This window comes from Myotis brandtii, unplaced genomic scaffold (assembly GCF_000412655.1).
Source record: "Myotis brandtii unplaced genomic scaffold, ASM41265v1 scaffold1631, whole genome shotgun sequence".
Taxonomy (NCBI): Eukaryota; Metazoa; Chordata; class Mammalia; order Chiroptera; family Vespertilionidae; genus Myotis; species Myotis brandtii.
Genome location: NW_005355967.1, coordinates 202,799 through 223,048, shown reverse-complemented (window position 1 = coordinate 223,048; position 20,250 = coordinate 202,799). Strand labels below are relative to the sequence as shown.

Sequence of the window (20,250 nt, the reverse complement as noted above, 5' to 3'; positions counted from 1 at the left end):
CACAGGCGGTGTTGGTTCTGGTTAGGAAGGGAGATGTAGAGAGGTTTAGTTGCTTGCCCAGGGCTCACCACAAGTTGTTGGCAGAGATAACAAGCCTCCTATTATGTTACAAGTGGTAGGGAAGCTCTGGCACATATTTCTAAGTGAGGTCTTCTTGATCTTTTTTAAGTTGTTAAGGGTAGGAGCAATGTCAGTGGCAATAACTGAAGAATCTTTTGCCATTTCACTAAGCCAGAACTTGGCTTTCAGATTTACCCTGCTCCATTTGCACATATACTTTTGCATATAAGGTCAGGAAAGCCGTTTAAATAACAGATCAGACCTGACCAGCTCCTCAATTTAAGAGATCATTGAGTCCAGCCTCCCATTTTACATGCGAGGAAACTGGATGCTAGCCGACCACGTGGTTTACTGGTTTTCACGTTATTGTGTTTCTTTAATCACCTTCCCTCATATACCTTGTGCTGGGATCCATGTGGATTGTTTTTTTAATAGTTGCAAGCCTCACCTTTAAGGATTTCATACAGCAAAGATATAGGCATATATAAAGAAATGGAAACCAAATACAGGAAATTATACTGTGAATTTAAGTAACCACCAAAGCTAGAAGAAAGCCCACAAATAAAGTCAAACTCTGGCACATAGAAAGCAGTGTTTGAACTGGCTCTGCCATAGTGGAGCGTTGGCAGATTGCCTCGACTTGGCTTGGAGGGTGGAGTAAGACCTGTCCCTCTTCTGTTTTACAGGGTGTGTAATTGACTACAAATCTGCAAAGATTAAAGGAGCCTTACTGTAAAAGGGAGCCTTGCTTTTGAACTCTGCTAAACTAAGCCGGGGCTAGGAATTTTGGATGACTTGATGAGTAGAAGGCCTCCAAGGTTTTCGAGGCTTATTGTGAAAACTTACCATCGCACACTTCCCCTACTGTTTCTCTCCTCCCCACTGTATTTATCTCCAGAACAGGAAATTGATAATAGTAAGATCTGTCTTACTGCTTCTTCCAGTAGTATCTCAGCATACTTCTAGGTCAAAGTTCTCTCACTTTTTATACTTCAAAGTTTTAAACTTAGAATGAATCAACTAGACTAAGCACCATTTTCAGCTTTCTATCTTGGTTGCCTTTCTCCCTCTCTTCTCTCATTCTCCTTCTGGTATTTCTGCTGAAAGTGTTCTGAGAGCTTTAAAATAAGTTTGACCAAATTTCTTAAAAAGTGCTAGATATTGTGTAAGTTTTAATGTTTACCTTTAATCTTCTCTTGTTCTTTTTACCCTTTAAGATAGGTGATAGAGCTGCCACTCTGAAAAGAGAGTCTTTGCATCAGGTGACCAGCAGAGTAGATACAGTAAAAACTCAAAGCATAAAGGTAAATAACAGGAAGCTTACTCTGACATAAAGATAAATGCATCTGCATCTTTGTGCTTTTGAACTGCTGCTTCTTTCTCAAAAGGAACACTTCAGTCTAATTTGCTAAAACTTCAAGACACAGTAAATTATTGAATAAGTGAAGACTTTATCAGGCGCCTGCCCTGTGCCAAGCACTCTGCTAAGAGCTGGGGTGACCATACTGAGCAGGATAGACACCTGACCCCTCTTCTGGTGGAGCTCAAAGTCCATCAGTCAGAAAATCATTAACACATAATTGAACAGATAATTAATTGTGAGTGTGATAAATGCTAGGCAGGAAAAGTATAGGATATGATGAGGGCATTAGCAGAGATGAGGAAGGCTTTCCTAAGGAAATGACTTTTAAGCTAAGACAGGAAGTTATATGTACTAACGATAGGGAACAGTGGCTTAGATAATTTAAAAACAGTGTCTAACCTAAAAATTATTTTTTATTTTTAATTTGCAGTCTCAGAACTTATATAGTCCATTTAAGCCTCAGCCAGTTCCCTTCACCTTGTACCTTTCTGTTTTATTGTTCATCCCAGACATATTTACAAGATAAGCAATCTGTGATATACTCTGATATCCCAGCAAAGAAAGTCTTAGGGTATCAGAATAAAATACAGCTAGCACACATTTTTGCCTAAATTTATTGGTTTTACTTTTAGATCCTTTGTATTTTTTGTCATCTCAATATATGAGTCCCTTTGTGCTGCCTCATCTAAGCATCCTAACCAGATGCCATTTCTCTTATCATAATTCTTCAAGCAGTTAGGACCTAGTTTTAGTTATATATGTCCATATATTAGCTTCCTAAATAAACCAAGAGTGATGATCTATACACTATTAGTGTAGAAATAAAGGCAGCAGAGAAATAAGTAAATATATATTGAATAAAAGAAACATGTAATGAGTTGATATTCTAATTAAGCACAGAATCAGGACCTTTCACCCTAGCCTAAGCAGTTAGAAACAGGCCTCATAGAAACCAGACTTCTCTCCTTTTATAATTAAATTTATTTTTATATGCCAGTCTAGATCATCCTGGAGATGAGGCAGGGTATAAGGTAAAAAGCTTTTTAAAAAGATACAAATCAGACTTTGAATTAGAAGTATTAGAGCTGCTTCTTCATGTTCCTAACAGTTCCTGCCACCAGTTGAATCATCACCATGGGGGGAGAAAAGGAAGATCAGGGGAATATTTGTGGTTTGCTTGCTTTTTTTTAATGTGATAAGAGCATAAAACTCTACCTAAAGTGGTCTAGTCACAAGGTGAAGTAATGTATTCAGGAAAATTATTTAGTTAGTGTGAAATCATTCCTAGAAACCAATATGCTACTCATTTAGGAAATAGGTGTCGTAGAGGCTCCTGAGCAAGGGGGCATTTCCTTTACTGCTGACACAGGCATGCCTTCCCCCATCAGCCAAATGTTCACAGTGAATCAGATCATCTCTAGCATAATGTTCCCTTAATGGTCTAGGCTCAAATCCAGCTAGGCCCTCATCAACACTGAGTACCGAAGATATCTCTAGTATTTGTTGATTCATCCCTTCATTGCCTGTACTGATAGGGAACCTCCTGGGGGTCAAGCACTGCATGCTAAATAGGCTTTGGGGATATAATAAAGAATCAAATGAAATCTTGTTTCCAACTTAAACCTCTGTGATCTTTGTTTTGGACAGAAAGAAGATAGTTCAGATTCTCAGGTATCCAAGCTAAGGGAGAAACTACAGCTGATCAGTGCTCTCTCCAACAAGCCTGAGAGCAACAGGCCTCCAGAGACCACCCATGAAGGTGAGATATTCAGGGCTGGCTTCTGAATATTTCACGCAGGCTTGAGCAGCTTGCCTCCCACATGGAGTGGAAAGGTGTTCCAGCAGGACTGATCGAACCCAGTGAATGATGCCTGAGCGCACTGAGATGAAGCTGATACACTTTGCTTTCATTTAGCAAAAGCCCATTTGGTACATGATTTGTACTCCAGTCTATTAAGGGAAGAAGGGTAATGTTTAGCTGGAAATAGACTTCTCCATGCTGTCTGCATCCAATTATAGGCAAAAAAACATTACTGTCATAGCATGTATTAAAGCAGCTAAATGTTTATGGAAGTCTTTTCAATTTTTAAGTGCATAAAATTTACTTTAAAATAATTATTAGTCCTTCTGAAATACCATTAACAAATGATGATGGGATCATTTAGTTGGAAAGACCCTTGGCTTTAGGTAGGGGCATACCTAGTCAATATTGGCAGATATATCAACCTCCACTGGTTTAAGCTCTAGGAGGACATAACTCTAAGGCATTGAACTATGTTGGCTTTGACCCCTCCCCCCCACAAGTATTTTTTAATTTTAAGAAAGCAGTACAACCTCTCTATTCTCTTTTGGGTGGGATACAGACTACAGTGGGAGGCCTTGTGCTAACATTCTGCTACACAACTGTATGGTAGCATTCTTTCAGCACCAGCTGGTCTGGTGGCACATACCCCTGATCAGGCTCATAGCACAGTTCCCAGGATATCAAATATCAATGCTGTTTTCAGTTGCAGCTTAAACTCTTAACATCTTAAACGTGTACTGGTGCTATATGATCTTGCAGTGAGACCACAGCTCCTTACTGAGCCACACCAGAGACCACAGTTTCAAATTTTAATGTTGTATAATACTGATTAATCTTCACTTAGCCCTAAACATGTTCAATCTATGCCTTTAACTTCATTCAGTCACTATGCTGCTTAATTCTCTATTTTTCAATTACAGTTGACATTCAATACTATGTTAATTTTGAATATACAGCATAGTTAGACAACCATGTAATTTGCATACATTTCAAGTACCCACCTGGCACTATACATAGTTATTACAATATTATTGACTATATTCCCTACGCTGAACTTATATTCCCATGACTGTTTTTGTAATTACCGATTTGTACTTCTTAATCCCTTCACCTTTTTCATCCAGTTCTCCAACCCCCCTCTCCTCTGGCAATCATCTGTTTGTTTTCTGTATCTATGAGTCTATTTCTGCTTTGTTTGTTCATTTACTTTGTTCTTTAGATTCCACATATAAGTGAAATTATATATTTCTCTTTCTATGCCTGATTTATTTCACAGCATAATACCCTCTAGGTCAGTGATTTTCAATCATTTTCATTTCATAGCACACATAAACTAATTATACTAAAATTCTGCAGCACAACAAAAAAATACATTTTTTTGCCAATCTGACAAAAAAAATAGATATAATTTTGTTTTATTTACCAATAATAATAATAGTTACCTACTCTTTTTGCTCCAAAGTGACGTTTTAAAAAACTGGTTCCTTTACTTGTATATAAGGATTTCTGGTACCAATAATTAACTAATCAACCTTATTATGCGATTTGACCAGTAAGGAGCAACTCTGTTACATGACCTACATATTCACGGTTCAAGCAGGGCATTCACACCAGACAGCTATTATTGTGTTGGCTGTTGTCTTTTTTTATTTTACAATCTAAGGGAGAAGAGACCGGTGCCCCTCACTAAATGGTCAGGTATTGCATGTTGTAAAATTTTTTGCAGCACACCAGTTGAAATCACTGCTCTAGGTCCATCTGCAACATTACTAGATTTCATTCTTTTTATGGCCTAGTAATATTTCATTGTATATATGTGCCACAACTTTTTTATCCAATCCTGTATTGATGGGCACTTGGGTTGCTTCCATATCTTGGCTGTTATAAATAATACTGCAGTGAACATAGGGGTACATATATCTCTCGAATTAGTGTTTTGGATTTCTTTGGATATATACCCAGAAATGGAATTGCTGGGCCCATTTTTAATTTCTTGAGGAATCTCCATACTGTTTTCCATAATGGCTATAGCAATCTGCATTTCCACCAACAATGCACAAGGTTTCTTTTTCCCCACATCCTTACCAATACTTGTTTTTTGTTGATTTATTGATGATAGCCATTCTGACAGGTGTGAGGTAATAGCTCATTGTGGTTTTAATTTGCATTTCTCTGATGATTAGAAATATTGGGCATCTTTTCATATGTCTATTGGCCATCTATGTGTCCTCTGGAAAAGTGTCCATTAAGGCCCTCTACCCATTTTTTAATTAGACTGTTAATTTTTTTTTTTTTTTTGGTGTTAAGTTGTATAACTTCTTTATAAATTTTGGATATTAACCGCTTACCAGATGTATCACTTGTAAATATCTTCTTTCATTCAGTAAGTTGTCTTTTTGTCAGCAATTTCTCTTAAATTCAGTATATATGCAATTATCCTAAGAGATGACCTTCAATGCTGGTTTAACTTCGTGTCAGACTTGCTAATACTAAAACCATGTGTATTTGTTACAGAGCAAGTACAGAGTTTCACATCAAAGCCATCAGCATTTCCAGAATTTCCACAGTCTCCTGGAGATAACATTGAGAAAACTGCCCAGCTAAGATCTATCTCCCTACCAGGAATTGCTAGCATCAAAGGTAAATTTTTATACCATGGAGTAATAAGGGAAATGTTCAAAGTTATAACTTTTTAATTTTTTTAACTTGCAAGAAAAAGAATTATATATAACATTGACTGAGCACTTCCTCTGGGCCAATATTTGATATGCATTTGTATTATATAATCCTGATTAACAATTCAGGGAACATAAATATTCATGTATGATACTCATTTTACTGATAGGGAAACTGCCTAAGTCCACACAGCAAATAATTAATTGAGGCAAAATTCATACCAAGGCAGTCTGACACCAAAATTTACACTCTTAACCAATGAACTATATTATCTCTCTAGTAATGTTTTTAGAGTTTTCATTCATTCATTGAGTACCTAATTATACCAGTGCTGAGCAATAACAATACAGTATAAGATACAGTCTCACATTCCTCACAGATATAAAAGTCTAGTGGAGAAGGCAAACATAATAAATACTGTAAGATTAGAAAAATAAAGTAAAAGTTGATCCTATTTGTCAGGACCCTCCAAAAATGAGGAGTCCTTTAGCTGAAAAATCAGTAAGATAAACGTTAGCAAAAAGGATATGATTCACAGAAAAATATCTTTGCCTTGCTCCCAACAGTGTATATTCTGTCCCTCATTGTGATGTTTGGGTCTCCTGATTTTGCATTTGCTAACAGCCTGGAAAAATCACCCCACTCCTGTCCACTGCCTTTGCCTGGCTCCTCACCTCAGCTTAGATACCATTCCACCAGGGAACATTTCCGTACCTCCCAGGACCAGATAAGGTTCCTTCTGTGTATGACCTCTTCTATTTTGTTTGCCCCTGTTTAGTATGTATCACTCTGTTGTAATTTCCTAGGGAGACATAAAATTTAACTTCATTCCTAGCCCCTAGCATAGTGGCTGGTACACATGAATATTTGTTAAATGAATGAGTTATCTACAGGCTACAAAAGAAGCATAGAAGACCTAAATTTATTTTGCCATTTAAATACAATTACTTATTTTTTCCCATCGCAATTTTTTTTTTCTTTCTGTTTTCTGGGAGACAGGAGTATTAAGTTGTGTTTATTGGCAATACAAGTTGCCTCCTCCCACTCTCCATTATTACTTCAAGAATTGATGAGAATGAATGGAGCTGAAAGTCTGTTAAGAGCAGATTAAGAATGAGCCATCTTAACATTTGTACTTAACATAGATTTTACATACTTTTGAATGACTACACTTTTGAAATGATTTGGAACAGCAATTAGATTTTTATTTAAGTACTGCTACCAAGTGCATAGCACATTTTATTAACTTATGCTTCATATGCACACACAATAAAACATTTTTCAGCTAGCCACTTGGTGGCAGGCATTGAGAACAAACTTCCCACCTGCTTTTCTAGCTTTCAAGACTTTTATTTAGCTGCTTTGCTAGGACTATCTTAAGAGTGAAACTAGGCCCTTATTCAGAAGCTTGTCTACAAAAACTCCTTGAAGGACTAGACCTTGCACTGCAACTGTTTCCCCCCTTCAAATTATTACTATTCTTCCTAAGTACCAAACAGCCAGAGGCCTATTGAATCTAAGTGTGAAGTTGAATAAAGGAAGAAAGGAAAGGAATTTAGGAAGATTTTTAAAGAAACATAAGCCTCATTGACTATCTTCTGATAGTAGAGACTAATTCTACTAAGTCATTCAGTAGAGACATAATCAAGTCCAAGTCTTTCCTATTTCATTTTTTGGTTAATCCTTACCCGAGGATATTTTTCCCATTGCTTTTCAGAGAGTGGAAGGGAAGGGAGAGTGGGGACAGAGAGAGAGAAAGAAACATCAATGTGAAAGAGGTACATTGATTGATTGCCTCCAGCATCTGTTCTGGCCAGGGGCTGGGGTTCAAACCTGCAATCCAGGCACATGCCCTTGACTAGGAACCCAAGACCTTTGGTGTACAGGCCAATTCTCTCACCATTGAGCCACACCAGCCAGGGCTTAAGTCCTTTTTAAATGTTATGTAAATAATTGGCCCTCCTATTTGGAAACAGCTTAAATGCCCATCAGCAGATGAGTGGATTAGAAAACTGGGGTACATCTACACAATAAAATACTACACTGCTGTAAACAAGAAAGAACTCTTACATTTGTAACAGCATAGATGGACATGGAGAGCATTATGCTAAGTAAAATAAGCCAGTCGGAGAAAGATAAATATCACATGATCTCACTTATTTGTGGAATATAATGAACAACATAAACTGATGAACAAAAATAGATCCAGAGACATAGAAGCATCGAACAAACCGTCAAGCCTCAGAGGGAAGGCAGAGGAGGGGGTGTGAGTAAGAGATCAACCAAAGGATTTGTATGCATGCATATAAGCATAACCAATGGACACAGACAGTAGCGGGGGTGAGGGCATGTTCGGGAGGGTGAGAGCAGCCAGGGAAAGGTCAGTGGAGGGAAAAGGAGATATATGTAATACTTTAAACAATAAAGAATTTAAATTTAAAAAATAAATAATTTTTAATTATTTATTAATTAAATTAAATAAGTGTTCATTATGGGGTCCTTGAGAAAATACAAGCAGAAACTGTTGATAGAAATTGTCCAATCCTATTGGCTCAAATAATATCTTAGAAATAAAAAAGAAGATACAGCCCCGGCCAGCGTAGTTCAGTGGTTAGAGTATCAGCTTGTGCACCAGAGGGTCAGGGGTTTGATTCTTGGTCAAGGGCATGTACCTGGGTTGCAGGTTCAATCCCCTACCCGAGGTCAGGGTGCATGTAGGAGGCAACCACTCGATGCATCTATCTCACATCAATGTTTTTCTCTTTTTCTCCTCCCCCACATCCCTTCCCTTCCATTCTCTCTAGAAATCAATGAAAAAAATATCCTCACTCCTCAGGTGAGGATATTTTTTAAATTAAAAAAAAAAAATCAACTGGTATAATTGCTCTCTCTCTTAGCTGGAAAAGATATAGCTTTGAAGAGATACACAGAGGGGGTAAAAACAGATTTATATTTGTGAGTACGTGACACAGTTTATTATTGTATTATTCTTTATTATTGTACTAGAGGCCTGATTCATGAAATTTGTGCAAGAGTAGGCCTTCCTTCCCCTGGCTGCCAGCACCGGCTTCCCTCTGGCACCCAGGACCCAGGCTCCTGGGACCCGGGCTTCTCTCCAGCCACCAGCAGGCACCCGGGACCCAGGCTTTCCTCGCAGCCCCGGCTTCCTCCAGAAGGTCATCTGGAAGGACGTCTGGTCTAATTAGCATATTATACTTTTATTATTATAGAATTGCCATACAAACAACTGTAAACCTACTTTTGCCCCACCCTGTATAGTCCTCTGGTTGTTTTTAATTGAGATATAATTAACATTCCATATTATTCTCTCTTTTAAAATGTATAATTCAGTTTTTTTTAGTATATTCACAAGTTTGTGCAGCCATCACACTCATTCTAGAACATTTTTATCATCCCAAAAAGAAACCCTGTACCTATTAAATGGTCATTCCCTTTTTCCCCTTCCCCCAGCCCTTGACAACCACTAATCTCTCAACCACTGTCTCTTTGGATTTGCCTATTCTGAATATTTCATATATAATGGAATCATACAATATATGAACTTATATATGCTTTTTTCTTGCATTATATTCCTTTCATTTAGCATAATGTTGTCAAGGTTCATCCATAGTTCAACATGTAACAGTATTTCATGCCTTTTCATGGCTGAATAATATTCCATTGTATGAACACTTAGTATACCCATTCATCAATTGATTGCCATTTGGCTTTTAGGAATAATGTAGCTATGAACATTTGTATACAAGTTTTTGTGTACTTGTAGACATATGTTTTCATTTCTCTTGAATATATACCTAGAAATGTAATTGCTGGGTCACATGATAACTCTGTTTAACTGACAAAATGCCAGAGTCTATTTTACAAGCTCAGCTCCTGTCAATTAGCTCTTTAAGCCTCTCTAGTCCTTTTCACCCCTTCAACATAAGAATAAAATCTGAAAATTCCAAAAGGAAGGCCCTGGACAGAGAAAAGGCCAGCCTATTTTATTCTCCTGTGATTATCTATCACTGCTTCTATTTTGGGAGGATAGTGCCATACAGTATTTCTCTCAAGGATCAAGAAAGAATTAGTCTTTCTGATTTAGTGATATCCTAAACTTTACCTTTTGGAATCAGAGTCTGCAAAGTAGCTTTCTTTTAATGCTTTACATTCAGTTGTGGCTATTGTTTAAACTGTTAACTAAATTTAGCTATATTTATAGACATAAACACTTTTTGCAATTTTTTTAAACAGATCTTGAGGATTTATTCTACAAGACTGGCCAGAACATGGATGGGAAGCTGACCTACCAGGAAATTTGGAACTCCTTAGGCTCTGCTATGCCAGCACCAGAGAGTTTGAGAGAGTTTGATGCTGATGGAGATGGAAGATACTCATTCCTGGAGCTAAGAGCAGCTGTAGGTGTCTAGCCTCATTGGGCATATTTAGAAACGGATATATACCCTGGGCTACCTAATATCTGCTCGCATAACAAAAACAACCCTTCTATTTATCTATCAGTCCTCCAATCCTCCAAACTATTGTAGCAGACACATTGCAACCTTTTAACTTGTTTGAAAAAGCTATATAAAAGTTATTTTTTTAAAAAAGACCATTTTACTTACGATGTTCAGAAATCTATGATTTCCTGAAACCAGTGTGATCTTAATTCTAAAATTGCCAGAATAAAAGTCAAGCCCTCTTTCTTTCTCTTTCCTTTTTTGAGGGAAGGAGACCTTATCTTTTAGAACTAGAAAAAGTGTATATAGTAAGAATAAGCCACCTTTTATATTTCACATAAATCTGCCTTAAATTAGCTGCACTTTATTCAGACTCAGAAAATGTCTTTTCTTTAAAAGATAGGCTTTTTCTGTGTATAAATATTTAAAATGAAAGAAGAGTTCTGCATATTTTGTGGGAAGTTAGGAGAAATGGTTTGAAACAGGACATGAATAAATGGCTTGTCAAAAATCGCTAATTTGATCTGGTAGCAACTAAAACTAGGCCCATGTCTCCTTCAGGCATCTCCTTTAGGTGCTGCCATGGGGTTTGGTCTGGTGGCCAGAGGAATATATTTAGGGAGTGGATACTGGGGACAGTGCAGCCTCCAGGCGCAGGAAAGTAAGATCTATATCTTTGTTTCTGTCCCCTTAGCTAATCGCAACCTGTGAACCAGAGAGTATTCTTGGCATTTTTATTATTTTTTATCGTATTTCAGGGTTTATGAACATAGAAAGTTATCCAGTGAGGAGATATATTTCCCTCCCTGAGTGAGCAGGATTATCACACACACACACACACATGCACTCAAATCTATCTTAAAGCTGTGGCTGACTTCCCTCTCTGATACTATCTCCATTCTGAATGGTAGGGCTGAAGTCCCTGGTCACTGGCTCAGCCTGGCTGCCCAGGAGCTTTAGAGGAGAGCTGTGCCTTTATTTCTGACCCAGGAAACAGATTTTACATGGGGGCTAACCAAGAACCTAATATGTTCCTCTGGGGGATAAGGCCGTAACAGTTGTGAACATTTATTTATTAAGTTTCTTCATGGTTATCAGGTCAGAAGTAGTTGGAAGCTTTATGTCCAGAGAATGCCAAGCATAGCAGACAGGCCTGGAACATTGGGCTTTACATGATGGTAGCAAGTGTTTTCAGATCTAATGCAAGCAAGTGCAATACTTTTCCCTTTAAATACTTCCATAGCCTGGTACTACAGGACCCTGAACTGAAAGGAATTATACCTCCATGCTATCTGTGTGTGCTGTGTTCTTAGAAGGAGTCTCTAAAGAATACATAAGGAAAAAACTTTGCAAAACTTAGCTGTGCTGTAGGCCACATCAGGGAGAAACTAGAGAAGCTTTCGTACACTGACTTCTTTAGTGGAACTCATTTCCATTTTAACTTTTTCCATTTTAACTTTGTCCAAGTTGCCCAGTTAGCCATGGATGCAGCCAAACATCCTTAACTATTTAAGGGCTGGTTTTGTTTTGCTTTTTCTTTATATGATATTCAGCTTGGTGTAGGCTAACCTTGGTTTTTTTTCTAGAAATATAAAAATTTAGTTAATGCAAGATGAAGTCTTTTCCCATGAATGTGTCTGCTTACCTCATATGGCTTATGCTTCTCTTTCTTTAAAAAAAAATTTTTTTCCTTGCCCAACCGAGCTATTTCACTTTCTTGGAAAGGTTAAAATATGGTATAAAATTAGCACTTTGGGTAACTTGAAGAGTACTCTTCTGGCTGCCTTCCATGCCCACCCCCCTTTTTTAATATATATACCCTGACGGATTTTGTAACAACCAAATAACACTCTAGCAATAAATTGAATTATTCTGCTATATTTGTATATACTGTACCATAAATAGTATGTCTACCTGGAAGGTATTTTTTTGAGAACTGATTTATATGAAATATACTTGGGGGTAATGTAGCTTGTCCTTTTTAGTTTCAAATTCTTATTCATAGGCATATACTTTGAGGACACCTTAACTCTTTGTTGTACGTACTTTTCTTTTGCATCAGAGAGCTATCTGTGGAGAAGTCATTTTGTTTTTTAGTTTATCATCCATTCTCACCTCAAGTGTGTCTGGCTAGCATCATCCCTGAGCCAGGTATATAGTACCATCCTCTCCCCCTACCCAATTTGGCAGAGGTGTTCCTGCTGCCCTCTCAGACTTGAGAATACTCTTGTCACACAGCCTGGGAAAGTGCCCTATCTCCCAGGCAGAACTAGGGCACTTGAACTCCTTTGTTTGAAGTTGAGCAGATTCATTGGCCTAAGAAGAGCCTCAGAAACCTATTGTTCAGTGTTAATTTGGCATTTTTATTTGTAAATTGTCTTAAACTGTAATCAAGCCTCACCTGCCACATCTCAGCTCTGAAAGGAAGGTCGACAGTAGTGGTGAGTTTGGTTTTGGTTTTGGTTTCAGTTACTTTGACCTTCCCACTCTGGCAGCTCCTACTGCTGCTTTCCCAAGTTACCCAAAGCACTGCTGCTTGGTCCTTGTTTTCTTTTGTCTTGTACTATCTGATATAATGTTTACTTAAAGGGCAAAAGTGTTTTGTAGGAAGAAAAGAACCAAAAGAAGAGAGAATCAGCTTAGAGATGACTGTGATGTTATCTAAAGGGCAGAGAAGGGCCTGGCACTTAGGAATGTGCCTCAAACAGCAAAGCTGAAGAACGGACACTCTTCACCTACTGGCTACTGTCCCTCCATTGGCGTTTCCTCACTTTATGTTGCTGGACAGAACACTGTCGGCGCCCCCGCTGGTCTTGCCGGTCACAGTTGAAGCTTCTGGCTGTAATGGGCTCATACTCATAATGGCCTGCTGTTGAGTTGTTTTTAGTGACAGCTTTCGTGTGCTACACACCTCATTGGCTTGCTTACCAACACCAGCTAGATGCAGTCCCTCCTTTCATATCCAAACCAGAACACATTTGGGTATTCCTGAGACTTTATAGAGCGTGTATTGTTTGTTATATGAACCTAACCTACCTTGTTGTTTTCTCACATTAAGAAATGTCAATCTACTTTGCTTTAGTGGAGCTATTTTGGTAATGTATAAGCAGTTTGGTTCTGTTTGGGGAGTGAATTCAAGGTTTCCATGGCTTGATTTGAACTTTGCTTATTTCATATCAGTAATACAACCATTTTAATTTATCTAAATAAAAATTTACTTTTTATCCCACTGTGTCATGACTAAGGTCCCTACCTCTGGTTACTAAAGAAAAAAAAAACCTACTTTGAAACCTGATTTTATGGACTTCTCCCTCCCCTTGAAAGCAGAGACAGATTGTGGGCACAGTGTTCAATTGAAGACTCTACCTCGAATGCAGAATTTGGACTGAAGGAGTGAAGGCTGCTTCTTTGGCATCTGTAGGTTGGGAGGGGAGAGGGGAGGTTATGAGTGAGCCTCTTTTCCTGTATCAACCACAGAAGCTCCACTTAGGGCTGTTTTATATGTTGAGGTTCAGTGTAAGAGCATGTTTAAATGAAATGTTTCACTGCCTTAAAAAAAGGATGTAGCCTTGAAATCCATTGCAAGAGAGAGGCCATATAGGGGCTGTAGCTCTTTTGCACAGAAAAATAATAGAAAAATTAGCTCTACATGGTGGCTAGATTCTGGGATTACACACACACAATCTGGGTGACCTTCCCCCTCATGGAAGACTACATAAAGCTTAGCTCATTTGAGCATCTTACCAAATATGATAAGATGATTTCCTTATATCCAAAGTGAAAGGAAAAAATGTATATGCTGGGTCAGACCTGAGCTTTCTTACCTTTAATCTAGCACAAAATAGCTAGTATTATCTTTGTTTCTCTTTTTTAGGATGGTTTCCAGAAGGTACAAAATTTCTCTCATATAGTGGATCTTACCTTGTGGAGGGGCCATAAATCCCTTTAGGGAAAGATCTTTTTTAAAAACTGGATACATTTCTGTATATTATTTTAGGGGCTTCACTTCCCCCAAGCCACTCCATGGATCAACTTAGTTCCATCCTACACACACAGAAATCATTTGCCAAGTGTTTTCTAACCAAATGTATCATTACGGAAGGGACACCAGGGTGGATGGTTGGAAGATGAACTTTGAAGCCAGGCAGATGTAAATTTGAGACCTTGCTCTGCAATCCTATATAATAAAGGTAATATGCAAATTGACCATCACACCCTCACACAAGATGGCCGCCCCCATGTGGTCACAAGATGGCCATCATAAGATGGCCACAGGGGAGGGCATTTGAGGGCAATTAGGACAGCAGGGGAGGGAGTTGGGTGCGACCAGACCAGCAGGGGAGGGCAGTTAGGGATGACCAGGCCAGCAGGGGAGCAGTTAGGGGGTGATCAGGCTGGCTGGCAGAAGTGGTTAGGAGCAATCAGGCAGGCAGATAGGCAAGCAGTTGGGAGCCAGCAGTCCTGTGTGATAGGGATGTCCGACTGCCGGTTTGTGGGATCGGGCCTAAACCGGCAGTCGGACATCCCCCAAGGGGTCCCAGATTAGAGAGGGTGCAGGCTGGGCTGAGAAACACCCGCCCCCCCAAGTGCACAAATTTTGTGTACTGGGCCTCTAGTATAACAATATGGCAAATGCCCTTGAGAACTGTCTCTTCATCTGTAAGTGGAGGGTCATTGGCAGTGTTCTTATATTAGAAACAATGTAGAGACAACCCCAACTCAGTACACATACATGTTAACAAAGAATGTGATTGAGCCAGCAGTGCAGTGTGGCTCATGGATCTCAATGACCTGTTTTGCCTGTGACCTGTCACTGTGAATCACCACAGTTCACACATGCTCCACAGCTATCACTTTGTGGCAGCTGTGCTTAATGTCTCACAGAATGGCAGTGCCTTTGGGTACCTATCCCAGAACCTAGCATACATTTTTGGTCTTAAGTAAAAACTGGGTAGAGGACTGTGGAGCCCATCACAAGCACTAGTTCAGTGTGTTTTCCCACAACCAACCCTCCAATTCCCATTTGTGTTGGTGATTCTCAGTGACCTTCAATTTGGTTTGCAAATTGTCCCTATCAAACAGGGGAAGGACTTTGCCCTCCTAACAACAAATGAGACACCAGGGAGCCTGGGACTTTTTTTAATCTTTCATAATGTGACATCCAGATGGGCCCTAGTCTGTGTCAATACCACCTCCGAGGTTAGCTCTGTCCCAGTACCTCCAGCTTCCACACTCAGTGAAAGGAGACTACAATTCTGAAGCAAAAGGCTTGGCATTGAAGCAGTGGTCCCCATGGGCCAGTGTGGGGAGGGAGGGGGAGTGGAGATTCCTTTCAGGACAAATGGCCAAAGGATAGGAGACGGAGTGGTTCAGCATTGGAGGTAGGTTACATAGGGAGAGGGCAGAGGGCACCTCCTGAAAGATGGGAATCGGGAGTGGGGAGCTGTTCTGGGGCCGAGGCATTGGGGAAGCTAGGGGAGGCTGTGGGACCAGCTGCAATGCAGGTTGCGGAGGGACAGGGGCCTCCACCTTGGTGCTGGTTTGTTGAGCAGCATAGCTCCTACTCTCAGTGCTATCCAACTCGCACAGAGAATCTGAAGTCTGGACCTCAGTCTCAGTCTTGGAGACAGTAGGGGAAGGGCCCATGTTGATGGCTGTGTTCATGCCATAGTGCCTTCGCTTGTTAATCCAGTACAACAGTGGGCTGTAGGTGAATGTAGTGGCTCTCATCACCTTTACCCACTCCTGGGCACGCTCTTCCCGCCGCAGGTTCTTCCTCCAGTGCAGAAAGAGAATGGAGCCACCAATTAGCACTGAACACAGCCCCAGGAGTCCAAAGTACAGCGAGATCCACACTAAGGCAATAAGAAAGAAAAAGAGGCAAGCTGGCTGATAGCTCTAGCTTGGGGGCTGAGTTGTTTCTTATTCTTCTTCTTAACCCGTTCATTAGTCATTCCATCCACTTAGCCACGCTCTTCATTCCTTCCCTCCCTCCTCATTGACTTATCATTCTCTTAGTCAAAGCTAGATTTCCAGGGAGCTTAAGAGGCCCCCCTAGCCCTTTATAGATAAGGAAAGCTAGAGGTTGGAGGGGAGCATGGCCTGTCCAGGCTTAGTCAGGCCTTTGGTTCCCAACCCTGGACCCATCCAATCCACCAGATGGAGAACCTCACTAAAGCCAGGCTTATCAAGGAAGTAAAAGTAACAGTTGACAGGGACACCAGTGTCCCATCCCATTCTACCCATTCCGTTGTGATGGTCCTAGGGTATTCGTAGCACCCCCCATGTCCTCAAGAAATCCTTCATTTTCTAGAGGAAACAGTAGCTTAACTGCTTAGCACTCCTCCATGCAGGACCCACCACACACACCATCCATGCAAAAGGTCGCCCCAAGCTAAGGGCACGAAGCAAGGATCAGGAATAGGAGGGTCATTTACCACTAGGGAAGCTCAGGTCCTTCGGTTGGGAATCCATCAGGTCCAGCTTTGGTATCTTGCCAGTGGCCCTGGAGAGAGGGAGCTTACCTACCCATCTCTCCAGTTACTGAGTCCTTGACATGCCCCAGCCCCATTGTTTCCTAAGGGTGAGGTCACTGGATTCTGAGCGGGGGGGGGGGGGGGGGCGCGGAGCTTGTGAAGTCTTGGGTTAATGATAGGGACTTCATCTAATGGTGCCATACTGTATGTCTACTGCTTCTATCAGGGGCTGACCCAGCCACTGAATTGTCTGCCCCCTACCCCTTATGGTGAACCCACAGAACAGCCCCAACCCCGGGAAAGGGCCCCAGTCCCTCAGGGACTTATCCATGTTGCTGGGCATTAAGGAACAGTGGGAAGGGTGGCAGGGAGCACACACAGCTTTGGGAAGCCCTGCCCTCAAGATGTCTGTGATCCAGCTGTCCGAAGAAAACCTGCTCAAGGGAACGAAGTGAATAATGCCTCCTTTCTTGCCTCTTACAATCTTATTTTTGTTTCGTTACTTTCCTTCAACAAGTGGTGTTTATTGGGCACCAGGTCCTGTGGGAGCTCCCTACTTTCTGGCCCTCCATCCTTTCCAGCCTCACCTTCCTCCCCATCCTTCACTTACCTCTCCCTTCTGATCAGGCCAGACTCCTTAGCACAGCCTGCTTACTCACATCTCTGGAGTTTTGCTCATACTGCCTCTACCTGAGTGCCCCTCCCCACTCTTTCCCCCACTGAACTCCTGCTTATCCTTCAATGCTCAGCTCAACCCCTAGACTCTATGACAAACAGTTGTTTCCATTGGCTTCCCAGAATGCGATCATCCCCAGTTTGAAGGGGTTTTGAGGGGTGTCTAGTACCAAGCCCATCAGATGCTTGAGCCCTGGAGGTAGATCTCCCCTACCCAGCAACTCATCCCCTGGGACTTGCTTGGGTCAGAGACTTACTTGCTCACACCTCCTGAGGCAACTTGATCCATGTATGGGTTGCTCAGTTAGAAAGCCCTTCCCTAATTAAGCTCAAGTCAGCCTCCCTGTACTACCCCTGGGCCTAGCTCAGCTTTTTGGCACCATTTAATTACTTTCCTCTCTGTGGCCCCCCAGCATGTGACTTAGGCACTATTCAGCATGATTTTTTTCCAGGTTTACTTAACCCTCAGCTTGCCTCATACTCCACTGGCTCCTGCTTTGCAGTCTCCTTGGCTGGTTTCTCCTCTTTTCCCTGATCATTAAATGTTAGCATGCCCTCAGGCCTTAGCCCTCTATCTACATTCACTCCCTCAGTGATCTCATTCAGACTCAGGGATTTTTTTCCCTTTTTATTGAATTTATTAATAAAACTATACAAGTTTCAGGTGCACAATTCTACAACACATCATCTGTACTCTGTATTGTGTGTTCACCACTCCAAGTCAAGTCTCCATCCATCACCATTGATCCTCCCTCTACCCTTCTTACCTCTCTCCATCCCTTCCCCTTAGACTCATAGCTTTAAATATCATATATACACCTATATATACCGATAACTAATGGCTTTTATATCCAGCCCAGACTGTTCCTCAGAACTCTAAACTCATTCACACAATAGTCCAGTTGATGTCCCTACTTGCCAGTCTATTAAATGATCTCAAACTAACATGTCCCAAACTAAACTCCTGATCATCCACCCTCTCACCTACTCCAGCCTTCCTCCTCTCCATACATGGCAACTCTATCCTTCCAGTTGTTCAGGCCAAAGCCTACAAGTCATCCTCAACTCCTTTTATTCTCTCACACCCAAATTCACTCCACTAGCAAAATCTTTAGGCTTGCTTTCAAAACCACTTTCCTATCACTATCACCTTATTCTAAACACCACCATCTCTCACTTGCATTATGAGTCTCCCCATAGGGTAACCAATCATCCCAGTTTGCCTGGGACTTAGGAGGTTTTCAGGACATAGGACTTTCAATGTTAAAACCAGGAAAGTCCCAAGTAAACCAGGACAAACTGGGCACCCTTAGGAGAGCTTCCATCCTTGCCCCTGCCCCTCCCATGCCCTACATTCCACAAGCAGTCAGAATGATACTTTAAAAAAATAGATCATGTTACTTCTCTGCTGAAAACCTACAGCGACTTCCCATTTCCCTCAGATTCAAAACCAAAGTCCTTAACCAAGGCCTTCAAAGCCCTGAGCAATCTAACTACTCTTCTCCGTACTTCTTCACACAATAACCTCCTTGGTGTCCACATGCAGGGCAACAGGGCAACATGCTCCTGCATCAGAGCCTGTGCACTTGCCATTTCCTGTATCTGGAAGGCTCTGCCTCTAGATATCCATACAGATCATTCCCTCATTTCCTCAGGCCTCCGCTCAAGTATCCCATATCTCTATTCTCCTTTTTTAACACTTAAATTCTTTATTATTTAAAGTATTACATATGTCTCCCTTTCCCCCCATTGACCTCTCCCCAGCTGCTCCCACCGCCAGCACATGCTCTCACCCCTCTACTGTCTGTGTCCATTGGTTATGCTTATATGCACGCACACAAATCCTTTGGTTGATCACTTACCCTCCCCCCCTCCCCCCTTCCCTCTGGGGTTTGATGGTCAGCTCAATGCTTCTATGTCTCTGGGTCTATTTTTGTTTGTCAGTTTATGTTGTTCATTATATTTCACAAATGAGTGAGATCATGTGATATTTATCCTTCTCTGCCTTATTTCACTTAGCATAATGCTCTCCAGGTCCATTCATGCTGTTGCGAATGCTAAGAGTTCTTTCTTTTTTTGGTGGCGTAGTATTCCATTGTGTAGATGTACCCCAGTTTTCTAATCCACTCATCTGCTGATGGGCACTTAGGCTGTTTCCAAATCTTAGCTATGGTAAATTGTGCTCCTATGAACATAGGGGTGCATATGTCCTTTCTGATTGGTGTTTCTGATTTCTAGGAGTGGGATTACTGGGTCAAGTGGGAGTTCCATTTTTAATTTTGAGGAAACTCCATACTATTTTCCACAGTGGCTGCACCAGTCTGCATTCCCACCAGCAGTGCATGAGGGTTCCTATTTTAACGAATAGCATGTATCATTACCTGACGTGATACATTTATTTATTGTGTCTCACAATAATCGGTGATTACAACCGACTAAAGGGCCTTTGATGCAGAAGGACAACTAAGACAGCAAGTGCCAGGAGAATTTAAAAGGGAGCAAGCACGACGAGGACTAGCAGACCCGAGCGACTTTCCAGAGGAGACTTGGAGAGCAGAGGCTGCTGGTACCCAGCCGGCGGGCGTGAATCCAGGAGGGCTCCAAGGAGGAGGCGGGGCGGTGGAAGGATGTGCGGAGCCGGCGGACTCAGCGGAGCCGGCGGGCACAGTGGGGCATTGAGACCCTAACTCCCGCCCCGCCCCTTTCGCCCGGCCCGGCTCCCGGAACCTTGAGCGC

The 20,250-nt window shown here is 41.2% G+C and overlaps 2 protein-coding genes across 4 annotated transcripts in view; one reads left to right on the top strand and one right to left on the bottom strand.

The window, feature by feature from the left end:
- EFCAB14 (EF-hand calcium binding domain 14) overlaps positions 1-13,587 on the top strand; it is a 39,311-nt gene extending 25,724 nt beyond the window's left edge. For 2 of the 3 annotated variants that reach the window (XM_014536487.1, XM_014536486.1), the window contains exons 7-10: positions 1,278-1,364; positions 3,071-3,182; positions 5,742-5,867; positions 10,158-13,587. In XM_014536487.1, coding sequence (XP_014391973.1) covers positions 1,278-1,364; positions 3,071-3,182; positions 5,742-5,867; positions 10,158-10,333 — 501 coding nt within the window. In that variant the 3' untranslated portion in view covers positions 10,334-13,587. The remainder of the gene's footprint in view (positions 1-1,277; positions 1,365-3,070; positions 3,183-5,741; positions 5,868-10,157) is intronic. The other variant, XM_014536488.1, reaches the window with a different exon arrangement.
- A 2,023-nt stretch (positions 13,588-15,610) lies between these two features.
- TEX38 (testis expressed 38) lies at positions 15,611-16,837 on the bottom strand. Its single transcript, XM_005862315.1, has 2 exons — positions 16,801-16,837; positions 15,611-16,218 (listed from the first exon to the last, which is right to left on the bottom strand). The coding sequence occupies exons 1-2, from the start codon at positions 16,835-16,837 to the stop codon at positions 15,611-15,613; spliced, it is 645 nt and encodes a 214-aa protein (XP_005862377.1).
- Positions 16,838-20,250: the final 3,413 nt, after the last annotated feature.

Excerpts from the sequence above, each read along its gene's own strand:
- TEX38 (XM_005862315.1), bottom strand. The coding sequence starts at position 16,837 with ATGGATTCCCAACCGAAGGACCTGAGCTTCCCTAGTG. Across the intron at positions 16,219-16,800 it reads GGACCTGAGCTTCCCTAGTG|TGTGGATCTCGCTGTACTTT; the intron begins GTAAATGACCCT and ends TTATTGCCTTAG.